Raw genomic sequence first — 14,665 nt, forward strand, 5'->3', positions numbered from 1 at the left:
CATATTATAAAAAATTATTATTTATTATTAAAATTATTAATTATTAAAAATATAATTTTTCATAAAAATTAAAAAAAAAACAGCTTAAAATTTTTTTTACAAAAATATTATATATATTTTTTTACAAAAATATTCTATATATTTTTTTGTAATATATATATTAATAAAACCAAAAATTTTATAAAAATACTATATTTTTATTTATTGAAATGTTTATAATTAAAAAAAAAAACTTAAAAAAAGTTTTGCACAAAAACTATTTATATAATATTTGTTTTATAATATTGTATATATTGTACATATGTATGTTTATATGTATTAAAATAAAACAAAATTTTGCCAAATTAATAGAGAATAAATTTATTAAACTTAATTGTCTTAGCTTTCAGACTGCTTTAAATTGCTAAATTTTTTAAACCTTTTTTGCTTTTTCTTATTGTCAAAAACATTTACATATCTGCAGGTTCTACATAGTATCTCAACATACTGTTATTTTACTTATTTTTTCAGAAATTACTTTTTTTTAGAAACTACATTTTTTTCATTACTTAACAGCATTTTAATTTCGTATTAATATATAGAATTTCGAATTGAAAACAAATGTTTTATATTCTGTGTTTGTTTGCTCTACTAACCTTTAAATGCATAATATTATATGTATAGTTTTGATAACCAGTGTACATGCATAAAATATATAGTGTTAGTGTCTATGTAGTTCATATTTTTATTTTTTTCACAAAAACTTTGTCAGTTAAATAGTTTTCTTGTATTTAATAGAAGCATTTAGAGTATTTTCGTATTTGATTTGCTGAGAATTGGATTCTTTGTAGACAGGTCAGGCGGCGGAGATAGGTACACATACGTCTAACTTATTACTTATTGCATTTCAATGCTTTAATTTTTATATTTCTTTGTGTGTTTGTGAGCTTAGAATTTAGTTAGCTTATTACTATCATATGCAACTTCGTTCATATTTAAGATTATTTATTCATAAGCATATAGAGAAAAGATGAAAACCGATTATATAGATGAATAAATAAGTTTTTTATTATAAAAAATCAAATTTATTTGTTAAAAAATAATTTTATTTTTAATGAAAAATTATACAAAAATATGAAAAATATTTAAAAGACTATTTTTTAAATTTAAAAATTCAATATAGGTTTTCTTTTAATAATTTTCAGCGAACTACAAAATTTTTTTGAACTAAAGCCTTCGTAGAAAATATTTCTCATTTTCCTATACCTACAGAAATTTCAACTTACATCTAAGATTACATCGCATTCGTTTAAGTTCTCGTTATATACATAAACACATTAGTATTAATTAGTATTAATTTTAACCGCTAAATCTACACATATGCTAGAAATGCTAGTGATGTGTATTCGCTTTGAGGCCTCAAATTGGCCATTTGAGAGAAATTTACATGTGCTTAATGCTATTTGCATTTAAAATTAGTTTCAAATATTGGCTTTCACCTACAACAGTGCCAACATTTTAATATATTATTTTGTTTAACGCTGAAGCTAATATTCATCGAATCGACGAAAATAATATTATAATAATCCTGTGTCTTCTGTAAAGGCAGGAAACAGGGCTTAAAATTAGAGTGTACCAGCAGGATGTTTTAGAAGACGTGTAAATACAGTTAAGCAATATTCTCTTCGATGGAGAACAGTCGATTTTCCAGCAAGATTCTGTTTCAGCAAAAACCACTCAGCAGTAGCTTAAAAGCAATATTCCTGGTTTAACACCTGCAGATTGGCCATCTAGAAGTTTAGAATTGAATATATTGGACTACATTTTGCGGTCAGAGTTGGAGAGTCTTTGGTCGAACCAGCGTCATCAATACCAATAGAAACTGTGTGTGCTGCTATTGATCAATTTCCGAAATATTGTATATGTGGACCTGTATGAAAGATGATCATATCGAATCAAATTTTGAATATCGCTCATTTAATATTTGCATTAACAATTTAAATCAATTTTATTTCAAAATGTGTGATAGTTTCTTTTTGATAACGGCCTGAACTTGTAACAGAACTTATGGCAAGATTAAGTGCCGCCCCTGATAACCAGTGCTCCCTAACTACAAGTTGCTATATTCTTATTTTGCACGTAGAACATAATTTAAATAATATAATTATGGCAAATTTTTATTTTAAGTTGCATGTTAACCCATTCCATGAAATTTATTTAAAATTATTATTTTTTTTTTTTTGCTTTTACCAAAATAAGTATTTTCTGTCATTAGGTTTCTTTTTTATGGTAAACCAAATATTCATCGCTTCAAGGAAATCTATGATCAATTGCAACTATCTTCGAAAACTACTAATTAATTTTAATTTGGCTATGAGTCACCAAATTTCGTCAATGAAAAATATTTTTTGTTCAAAATTAAAATAAAAAATTGTGAAAAAAGTGTTAATACAAAAGTTGTCGATCTTTTTATTACCTACAACTTTGCCATATGACAGTTTTCTATAGGACTCGTAGTTTTGCCAAACAATGAGTTAAACCGTTAATAGTGTGTTATTTTCTGAATGCAAATTTATAGATTTCTGATTCAAATGACTAATCAGCTATTAGACACATATACATTTTAGTCAAAGAACGATGAAAGAAAGCAAATCTTTAAATTTTTTGATTGAAAATACACATTTTTTGAGTTCAAGTAAATATTCATCGATTCAATGAAAACAAGTTTAAGTTAATTTGAAACAAAAAAACTGTTTACTTTTTAGTTTTTTGATAGACAGTGAACTTTTTGAGCTGAAAATAATTTTCATCGATTCGATGAAATCATGTTTTCTTAATGTTTGACCAACAATATGACACAAAATATAAAAAAATTAATAATGTTATTAAAAAACTTGCAACACTTTACAACATCACGCAATCATTATTCGCCTTTTCGACGAATATTAGCTGTTTAGCGTAAAATAATTAATTACTTAATTATAAATATATATTTTTTTAGAATTAAATGTTTTGTAATGACATCTAACCTTATGTACCTACTTATTTAGATACTTATTTACTGACTAAACAAAAGGTTTTTGTTTTTTTACACACACGGTAGCTTTTGCTACATACATACTATGCCTTTAAGTATTAAATTCGCCGAGTTTTGCTTTACTTATAAATTAAATTTATAATCTTTAATTCAAATACTAAGTATTTACGGCCATTCAGGCGGCGCCAATCATTGTGATTTTATGCAGACAATTTTTTACATGCATTTTCGTTTTTACTTAATAAAGTTCACTAGCAGTTTTATAAATCGTTGGTTATTTTTTTTAACACAACACCAGTTTAGTAATGCATTGTGTTGTTTGGCTTGAAGCCCAAATTTTTTCGCTGCAGAAATAGATGAATCTCACGGAAATTCGGTCGACTCGATTCGTTGCGCTGCCAGCACTCACACATTAAATCGTAAATTTCACGCGGACAATTTAGTGGCATCGGCAGTAGCTCCTGGTGGTGTGAGAAAGGAGGAATAATATAATATATAATCAATATATATTTCGAATAGTATGCACGAGTATACATATATTTATAGCATTATACCATATATGATTCTTTAGAGTATATCATATATATAATAGATAACTCTTAGTTACTCACATGCAATTTGTCATCCGCATAGATATGTCCGATATTCTCAATCACTTTCTCATCCGATAAATGTTCGTAGGGTTGTTCGCGTGCAAAGGTTAATATCTCCCAGAGCGTCACTGCAAAGGACCAAACATCTGATTTCGATGTGAATTTGCCCTGAAAATAGTTAACAATAAGAAAACTGGAATTTTTTCGTCTACAGTTATAAATTTGGATAAAAAGAATAATATAAACAATTTTGATATTGAAAAACTATAACTATATTCAATGTGTTAATAAGTATTTTGAGTGACTTTTCTTATTGAAAAAAATTTTCATTTAATATAATTTCATTAACAACCACAACATCTGCAATTTCACTTAAACGCACGAATGCACAAATTTTCGCACAGCTGTGTTTCGTATTGACTTGACACTTGTAAATGACAAATCACAGAGCTCTACTCAAAATTTCACTAAGGGAGAGTTTGGTGAAAGTTATTGCTAATGTTACTGTTGAGAATTTTCTTACAACCCTACTTGTTCTTTATAAATAGAAATTACTGTAATTTATAGAAAGCCTCGGCAGGTCTTCATTATACTGCCAAAATTGTTTTAAAATGTTAAAATGTTTGAGTAAAAAGTAAATTTTTGCAATTGCAGAAATCTAAATACGATATTTTGGCCATTTTGTTGTTTAGTATTAAATATTATTCACAATTAAGGAGTTTGACATTCGCAAAATTCGCTTTATACTGAACTTTAATATTGTTTATTAAGCTGCGACACCGTTTTGTATGATGTATGAAATTTTGGCGTGCTATCGTGAACTTCAATCCTAAAGTGTGGGTAGTGTCATGCGGGGTATATTCTGAATAAATAGCTCGATAACTCCAGCCTACGATCAGCGATACAAGTAGACGATGTTTCGAGTCCGGATCTAATTTGTTAACTTGCATAAGGATAGTTAAATTTAAATAATGCAAAATGTAACATAAACCGGTGGTGTGTTTATTTAAAAGTATAACACCAGTATCTATGGAGCAAAACTAAAAAGCAAAGTAAGTCTGACTTTGAATTACTATTTAGAGATCAGAGGCTGGATCCGAGTTGTGTTAATCAAAAGAGAATCACTTTATGATGTAAAGTGGATATAAGCGATCAGATGATTTTTAGGTCAGAGAGGAAAGTGCTTTCAAGCCGAAAGATCTAATGGGATTACACTTCATTACTTTTAATGTGTCCTGTCAAAGCATTCAGCAGATACAAGACAGTTGGTAACTTTTCTATACCAAGTCTTGAGAAAATTGTTTGATTCTCTTCAAGAACCTCAATCAAAATGTGCAATTCGACCTGAGTTCTGTTTTGCACTCCCCTCTTTAACACGGGTTAATATACGCCCAACACTCTGATGAATACCAGGTTTCGTTGGGAGCTATTAAGGCAATGTGCTCTCTATTCGTATATATAGATTTAAGGACCTTCATGCTTCTCATTAAGGTGCTTCTTGAGCCTGTAGTGACCAGTGTAATATGCCGATAGTAGTTGGAATTTATCCCTGGGGGTTATAATTTGTTTAACATTTTCTAGATTGTATTCTCCCAGCAGCATGTCAGCGTCAATCCCTGATATTCCTCCTTATGGAACAGCTCCTTTATGTGTGGGGAACCAGCAATCAGAGCCGCTGCGTAGTCGGCAAGTTCGCAAGCTAGTTCATTCCTATTCACACTTTTGAATGTTGATTAATTTGAGTACTGACTATCGTGGAGTATAGAAAACTAATTATGATAATTGTACTGGATTTTCATTTCTACATACCGACTTATGGTAAAGAGCTCTACTTTAAAGATGCGATTCCTGTACCAATGTCTTCTGACATTTTCATGCCACCAGTGTGCCACTGCATAGTTTTGTCTCTAATAGTTGGTTGAGTGTGGAGTTCTTTCACTTGGCCCTACTGCATTTTGGTAAGAGCGTCTCTTTAGAGTAGGGCCAATGGGATCTTTTCACAGAAGGCTTTAATTTGTTTAAACAAAATTTCGTTACCTCTAACATACTCCTATGCTATGTGTGCAGCATGGTTTGTTTTGTAATTTGATTGTCTAAAATATGGAGCGGTGTGTGATCCAATATGACTGGACATGGACATGGAAGTAATGCTATAATATCTGAATAAATTTTTCAAATCTGATGACTATATAATATAGCTGCCATACAAACCGACCGATCAAAGCCATTTTTGTTTTATTTGTGAAGGGTACTTTAGCTTCGACCCCTTTTTAGTTTAAGTTCTGTTTAAAACCCCTATTATCTCTGCTATAAAACATTCCTAACGATTAATTCATTTAAATATATAGAAGGCAGCTAAATCAAGGCTGAAAATTTACGTCATAATTTATTTATCCAAGTAATTAATTACACTACCCACTCAATCAAAATATTCATAGTTTAAAAAGTTAGCTTGGCTTTGGGGTGCTGGCCAAAAATAATTTGAATACTTTGCCTGCCATTAAGGATTTATTTCAATGACTCTCAACCGACTTACAACATTCTATTTTAATTTTCGGATTTCTAAACTAAACTTCAGAGTCATTTCATTGCCATTTTAAGAGTTTTCACTGTGTGTGTGTGTGTGTGTGTGTGTGTGTGGCAACTTAATCCAACCAACGCTTTCGGCCAGACTCATACAGTCATGCCATTTAGTTAGTCATTCATTCATGCGCTCATTCACGCAGTCATTGCTTTCCATTCATTTCAGTCATTGCTCCCATGCTTTTTTAGCTTTGCCGCTTTTTTGATTGTTTTTGTTTTTGTCTATTTAGTCTTCTACTATTTTAGTTTGCGCCACACAATCAGTTTGCTATTCGAAAAGAGATATGAGTGTTTGCTGTCAGCCACAGTAGACGCTATTCTACCCACACCACGACGGCGCTGCAGATGCACTAAAGCTCATCAAAAGGAGTAAAAAGTGAAAAAGGAACAAATATTTTCAAGAGAAATGGAATATAATAAAGCAGTGAGTAGGCGAGTGGCAAAAAACTGTGGCCCCTAAACCGCACTTTTACGGCCAATTTGTACTTTTCACAGAAAATTATTATCAAAAAACTGCGACGCATAGACAGCCACATAAATGCAACAACGCACAAACATATACGAGGGCGGTTCGATAAGTATTTAGCATAAATAAATAAAGGCCGAAGGCAGCATAATGGCTAGGGAATTTTACTATCGTATAGAAAATTCTCGTAGATGGCTACTGTTAAATTTTTAAGCGAATTGGACTCGTAATTTAGATAGCCTGTTGAAGTGAGTATGTCTCTGGATTTTAGAAAAAATTAGAGAGAAAGCAATGTCGCTCAATGATTCGATCCTTTAACATAACGATATGTAATAAAAGTCCTCTTCCTATTCTTCGCAGACGACCAATTGAAGTTGTACAGCTGAGACAGTCGGCATCCCAAGAGATCGCGTCGATCATGATCTACATGAAATATAAATTGAATAATAAATATATAATAGCTGAAGCGAGATAGTAGACTTCATCCAGTGAACCTGTTTCGAAGAAAGTGAGGCTCGTCCAATTGGCCGAAAGGGTGAGGGTCACCACTTTCTGGATTCACAATGTGAGATCTACATCGACGACAACACATTAGATTACATCTCCGCCGTTGCCACGATTGAATTGACCGAACATCTGGCACATTCACCATAAGGAGTCCCTGCGATTTCGATTTTGGTTTCGAAACTTGAAGAAATCACTCTCCGGGCAGAAATTTTAATCCATATTTACAGACCTCAAGAAAACGTATTTGTCAAACGGGTTAAAGAAGTATGAACATTGCTGGCTCTGTGTCTCCGACTAAAAGAAGACTGTGTTGAGTTATATATCTAAATTTTTCCTAAATTATCATTTTGCTTTTATAGACTAAGTACTTTTAGGACCGCCTTCGTACATTCGCCGTCAGAGAGTCACAGTTAGTACGGCAGCTGCAAATTAAATGCCAACAGAATTGACTGGAAAAAGTACTTAAAAGCTTCACACAAAACTGACTGAAAATTTGTGCACCAAAGTATGGGAGAAATTAAAATGATAGTTGGTGGCAACAAAACCCAAAAAAAATAAAATTCTAAAAACAAATAAAAAAGTTGAAAATAAAACTGCAAATAAGACATCTGCAAAATTTTTACTGCACATAAAAAACGGTTGCAACACCAAAAAAAGTATATACTGTCTGAGTGCAACAACGAAAATTTTCTAAATCCCATCCGTACGATTTCGTGTGGAAAATACGCGTTAAATGAAAATTTATACGCCTGGCGCTCGGATTACGCGCAAATGTGAAAATACGAGCGAGTGCTTCTACACTCGTCCCTTTACCCCACTAGCCACGTTCGCCACCTTGAGCGCTCACACTTGCACTCAATATATATGTGTATTGTTGTTGTTGTAGTGATAGTAAATTCACGCTAAAGTAATTCTCCTTAGCGCGGGTGGCTTACAGCAAGCTCTGCTCAACTCATTGCCACTCAGCCCGGCATAGCTCAGCTCTGCTCTGTGGCTGCTATTCGGCTAGTTATTTGCACTTTTTATTCATCCGCGCTCATCTGCCTTTGGGCAAACATTTTATGTAAGCGCAGCTTTCGCAAAATAGAGAAAAAACAGTAAAAACACATTTATCTGTCATTTTATTTGCTTTAGTTATTTCGTATACTTTATTTCGTGCTTTTGTTGTTTGGTGCTGTATGCCAGCCCTCGTAATGCTGGTGTTCATAGTAGTTTTGCTTGTTATTAAAATTGGCGAAAAGGGTTAAGGCTTTAAGTGCTGTTGCCTGAAGGCGTTTTGTGCCAGCGCACGAGTATTACTTGCATTATAAATGTGGGTTGGTAGTTAATTGTGTAGCTTTTTATGCTTTGCCAACAGAGGTGAAAAGCTTTTCGAAAGTCACATTGCAGTGAGTAGTCGTAATCTTGGGGAGATTTCTGAATAATTATTAAATTTTCTGCGACAGAGGAGCAGCATAGAGAAACATTTTCTTCTAGAAAAAATAACTTCTTATAGAGTAAGTATATATGGTATGCATACATTTAAATATATACATGGAAATATTATTGCATATATATTAGGTTAGATTAGATTAAGTTATAAGATTGATCCTTGCACCAAAAGTAGCGCTGATCTATCTTAGACAGCTCTAAACGCTGGTCCTTTGCGATAACTAACATTTATAAAATATGAATCACCAGATCTTCATACATAGGTAGACCAAGTTTATTGAGCTTTCCACAAATTTTTTAAGACGGTTAACATCAATCCCATTTACATCGTAGCTTCACCGAAGGTATGTATACCGTGGTATTTATTGTACATCTAGTGTGGCAAAGACTTGGCCGCAGCGGAGAAAGTGCCAAGATTTAGGTGACCATATTTTTTCCGGCGAAATTCGGAACGGTTTTTTTAATCATCGATTTTTTCCATATTCTAATTCACTGAAAATCGCGACATATACAAGGTGAGAGAACAACACAATTTTACTCAAAAAGAATGGAAACGATAAAATAGAAAGCACAGTAATATTAAAAATTATTAAAAGTTTCAATCACTGTCTGGTTCGATCGTTTGTATATCAGGGTCAGAAGTATTTCTCTTATTGACTGATTTTTTGAAGGAGTGCGATTTTAAGGGGGTATCATAGTGTAGAACTTCCAAAATATCAATTTTTTTTTCATATTTTTAAAGTTTAACTATGTTATTTTTTCTTCAAATTATCGTTGAAAACACACTTTCGTTTCGACATTTCACAAAGTAATATTTATTCGTAAATATTTATGCTTGAAATTCACAAAATTATCTTATGTTTGACTTTGAATGTTGAATGAAAGTAATAAGCTGTCAGGGAACAACGCTGACGTTCGCGCCAAAATCTATTACAGAATTCAATACTTTCAAACCGAATGTAAAATGTAGAAATAGAACATATAGGGTGGGCCATCTACATTGTTGTATTTTTGTTCCATATATTGAGAATTTTTTTTTTTTAATTTCTAACCAAGGGACGCTTAACTCGGAATCAGATCTAGGTATAATCATCATGAGTTAAGCGTCCCTTCATTAGAAATTCAAAAAAAAAAATCCTACACATGAATTTTTAATATAAAAATTTACATCAAGCTAAGGAAAGAGATTACGCATACGCCCTGGTAATTTATATTTTTGCGGAAAACTAAATTTTTTAAAAAACTTTAATTCCATTGAAAGTTTTAAATTTTTGTTGTAGTTTTTTGAATTCTAAACCGGTGAACATGTAATCAGATTAGTATTGCATATGAGCGAAATCAGGCAATTGTGCGTTAGAATCTGCTATCCTTTATCGACTTCCAGTAAAAAAAAATTTCATGAGATTTCATCTATTGGATGTGAAGTTATTGCGTTTTAAGTGTCAGTATATTTTTGTCATCGGTGCGAAAATGAGCTTCGAACAAAGAGCCAACATTAAATTTTGTTTTAAAATTGGTAAAACTTTTACCGAAACGTTTCAACTGATTAAAAAAGTTTATGGCGATGATTGCCTATCCCGTAGCAGAGTGCATGAGTGGTTTCAACGTTTTCAAAGTGGTCGTGACGACATAATTGAGAAGTGAGCCGAAACCAAAAAAATCGCGCCTGGAGAATTCAAAAGTGATGACAATGCTGATTTGTTTTTATGATTCCAAAGGTATTGTCCACAAAGAATTTGTTCCAACCGGCCAAAACGTTAATGCGGTCTACCTTGGAGTTTTGAAGCGTTTGGTGCGCCGTATTCGACGTGTTCGGCGCGAATATCGCGAAGATGGAAGTTGGCGTTTGTTGCACGATAATGCGCCGTCTCATCGATCGGCCACAAGGATTATTTGACCAAAAATCACATTTTAACAATCAACCACTCCCCGTATTTACCGGATATGGCGCTGTGCGACTTCTACCTTTTCGGAAAAATGCATTTGGCGATGAAAGGAAAACGTTATGCAGACGTGGAGGTTATTCAAAAGGCCTTGTATGTACATATATTGATTTTCGACTTTGCGGCTGACTTTCAATCGATTATTTTGGTCAATATATTGCAATGATATGAAATTAATTTTTTTTCGTAAACATAATGAATGAAATCGGTCGAGAATGTTCGTCGAAGTCTTTTATCCCTAATATACTGATTTCCGATCCCCAAAACACGACCACAAATTATGCGCAAAAGGGTTGCATACTTTTAAGCGCATTTTCGTATATCTCAAGCAGAACAAATCAATTGAAGAGAAAGCAGGGTGTTTCAAAAATAATAATATTTGAGATACAATTTTTTTTTAAATTTAATTAATAAAAATAAATTATTCAATATTCGGAGTAATAATATTAGTAACAATTTTATAATTTTGGTAAATAGCTACCCCACCTTTTGAACAGTATCTCGTTTGACTTGAACAATACGGATTTCCACTTAACTTGGCTGGCGATTTCAATATCAACTTCGCTGATAAAATCAGAGCGATTAACAACTTTTCCTTCGGAAAAATTGAATTTGAAAATGAATAGTGATCCACAAGAATCTACAACAAAATATGGGACTACCATTGACGCGGTATTTTCGAGATATTTAGAAAATATCAAGTCTTAAACTTATGTTTCTTATTTCAGTTAACATAAATCTATAGTTTAATGGATAAAAATTCCTGAATAATCTACATGCATTGTAATATAATAAAAATAATTTAAACAATATTAACTTCTCATTTGTGTAATAAAAGAAAAAAATGTGTTTTCTTATCAGTCACCACGCTCAAAAATTTTAACTTGAATTAATATCAAAGCAAAAAAAAATACTGCATAATAAATAAATAAATAATTATAATTGCATAAATTGATAAAAAAAATGCTATGCAATAGACTTATCGCTGCAGTTCTCGAGTGCCACACGTACTTGTTTATTTCTAAGTTTGTATATTATATGTTCATAAATACATACAATTAAATGTACGTGCTTAAATTAAATTGTATTTTAAACAAATTCGTAATTGTGATATTATACAATACATTATACTCACAAATTTCTCAATGCTTCGCTAATATAATAATTCGAAATCATTCAAATGCGTAAGTAAACAACTTCCACTAAGCTGACCCGAATCTCTACAGCGATTACTGTTATTACACTTAAGTGTTCAAACCATTAGCAAGAACAGCGCATACATTTCAATTTAAAAATTAAAACTTTCACTGAAACTAGCATGCCACATTTTCATTATTCGTTTAAAATTTATTTTTTAATGTAAAAGTTATGTGCTTTTTTAATCCCATGAAATGTATCGATATAAAATGTACGTAATGGAAGATAATTAAAAAACATTAGCTTTTTGCTGTTGTTGCTGCTGTAAGTTTATGTGGCAGCATAGCCGTGTCACTGGTATCTTTCGCACTTGCTACAGAGCGCACACGTATATATGAAGAATATATATTGTATGTATATAAAAACATATGTACTTATATAGACACTAATGTATATAAGAAGAACTTTAGCAAACTGCTGTCATTACGAGCCAGCGATGACAGAGATAGCTGAGCGCTGAGCGTATGCCACCAACAACAACATAGTACTGTTGCGTTGTACTTATAGTGCAACACCGCCGCATATTGACAATTTCCTTCCTGCAGCCATAGCTGTGGCAGCCAATTATTTTTGTCCCAGTTTCGAAAATTATAAATTTCTTCATTAATTTTTAATTATGAACGAAATGAAAGTATGAAACTTTTTCACGCTTACGTTGTTGGCACAGCGCACGGCACTGAGCTGCTAAGGAGCAGTGTGGCGATATTCGCAGTGTGGGTATGTACTGCTTGGTAAGACGCCGAAGTGTCGGTGGTGAAACCAAAATTTAAAATTATATTTTGTTTTTGTGTTACTCTCACCGTGCATCATTTTGTTGTGGGATTTTCGTTGGTTAAAAGGCATTCGGATTTTCGATGTTTGTTATCAATTATTAATAGCAAAAATTTTGTCAAAGGGATTAAGACGTGTAACGAAGAGGTTGTGGTTGTTTGATTACGTTACCGGTTCTCTTACGTACTACAAGCATTGAGGCTGTGACACAGACTCGCTGGAAATTTGCTAAATGCTTGATCGAGGTTCTCTTCCATTGGGATTTTTGCCTTGATGATGTCTGGCATTGGGAAGGACGTAACGACTTAAACCGATTCCGAACGAGAGAGAAATTTTCTACGAAGTTCTTTTCAAGCCATAAACATTTTCGCAAGTTTGACATTGTTAACTTTGGCTACACCGAAACTAAAATAACCTAAATAAACCTTCAAAAGTGCATATCTTTTAGTATAAAAAGGTATAAAAAGATCTTTATCTTAATTTTAATCGGTCAATTTGAATGACAGCAATATGCTATAGTGGTCCAATCTGAAGAATATATTCGGAGTAGGCAACATTGTCTGTGACAATAATCTGTGCAAATTATTTGAAAGTATGTTGTCAAATAAAAATGTTTTTCTTGTCCTTGTGTGGACTTCAATTGGGTCGACAGTTTGTGTGACAGCTATATCCTATAGTGGTCTGATGTCGGCGGTTCCGACAAATGATCAGCTCCTTGGGAAGAAAAAGACGTGTGCAAAATTTTATATCGATTTAGAAAAGTCTCCCGTTCTCGACTGGGTCGATCCAACTTAAAGACCCTCCTTTTGCTGCCTGGTAAAATTTATCGATCGATTGCGTTGGCTTTTATTGCGCTGGGTCATCACTCTATATTCTTCATTAGTTGCGTTCAAATACGTAGAATATTTTATTGAATGCTACATAAATAGGATATGATAATGGACACTGACGTGCCCAGCACAAAAACCCTAAACAAGCGGTCCAAAAAAAGAAAAATTTTGAAAAAAATTGCGATTCATTTCTCAGCATAGTCGAGCTCAGTACACTTCACCGAAGGGTCAAATTTCTTTCATTAGCTTCGTCCGAAAAATACGTTTTGTGGAGGTCTGCAAATTAGGCCTCGGTTGCGGCGATAACCAATTCATTCGACTCGAATTTCTTCTTGTTGATTGCTTGGTTTTGCCCATTTTTTCTCAAAATGGGATCGGTAGTTCGTTATCAAATCGGATCAATAATTTGGCATCGCTGTTGAACACGCCTTGTGAACCCCACTTAACGCTGATCATAGAGTTTTTGGTCGATAGCACAGTCGCAAGCTCAATGTTTTGACTGTTCCTTGGCCACTGGTGTGCAACACGGGATCTATTTTTCTTCGATGATTACTGCTGTCTACAGTGCAAACTATTTCGCGCATCTTCTATCGAGGATTTGCCAATACGAGATCTTGGAACTTTGCCACGTTTTCCTCTGTGGTAGCCTATTTCGGGGCAAAAAACGAGAATCGAATCACCGATCGGTATTGTATTTTTTTCCATTTTCTTAAATCCGCGAATACTCCCATACTCGTTCAAAACAAAACTACGTGCTCGATTCGACTGAATTTTGACAGTAGCCGTCTGCGAGAATATGCTACCAGGCAGTAAATTTCTCTAGTAATAGCAGCCTCAACAGGTGGCGAGGTTAAATACTTATCACAGCTCCCCCGTACATCTGTATGATTTCAAATTTTAAAGCTAATTGTAGACAATCTATACTATACAATCTACGGTCTTAATACAATAGACGCTACTGTTTCGAAACATAATTGCATTCAGTCATTGCTCATTGCTAATACTTTCTGAGCTAGACGGGTAAATTAAGGTTTTTGAAAACAAAATAGTACAGAATAAAAATATTGGAAATTCATTTAAGGTACACATATGGTATACTCACCAACAGCACACTTTCCCAGGCCATCCAACGTATGGGCATCGGTTGTGTTTGTCGTCCGGAAGTACCCTCCAGCTGACAGTAGTCGGCCGCGTAAGCGATACGATTTATCACAGTGCCAATGGAGCAGACTTTTATCGTCAATTCCGGGCCAATAATACAACTTCTGTAAATAAACAGAGCAAAGGAAAACAAATTGTATTGTAAATGAATATGCATGGCACTCAAA

The 14,665-nt window shown here is 33.2% G+C and overlaps 1 protein-coding gene across 3 annotated transcripts in view; it reads right to left on the bottom strand.

Moving 5' to 3' along the window:
- Positions 1 to 1,223: 1,223 nt before the first annotated feature.
- Positions 1,224 to 14,665, bottom strand: part of Ddr (discoidin domain-containing receptor 2) — a 398,282-nt gene continuing 384,840 nt past the window's right edge. For 2 of the 3 annotated variants that reach the window (XM_070106981.1, XM_070106980.1), the window contains exons 16-18: positions 14,440 to 14,602; positions 3,628 to 3,777; positions 1,224 to 3,477 (exon numbers count right to left, since the gene is read on the bottom strand). In XM_070106981.1, coding sequence (XP_069963082.1) covers positions 3,316 to 3,477; positions 3,628 to 3,777; positions 14,440 to 14,602 — 475 coding nt within the window. In that variant the 3' untranslated portion in view covers positions 1,224 to 3,315. Of the gene's footprint in view, positions 3,478 to 3,627; positions 3,778 to 14,270; positions 14,350 to 14,439; positions 14,603 to 14,665 lie in introns of those variants that run through there. The other variant, XM_070106982.1, reaches the window with a different exon arrangement.

Source organism: Bactrocera oleae, chromosome 3, assembly GCF_042242935.1.
Source record: "Bactrocera oleae isolate idBacOlea1 chromosome 3, idBacOlea1, whole genome shotgun sequence".
Lineage (NCBI taxonomy): Eukaryota > Metazoa > Arthropoda > Insecta > Diptera > Tephritidae > Bactrocera > Bactrocera oleae.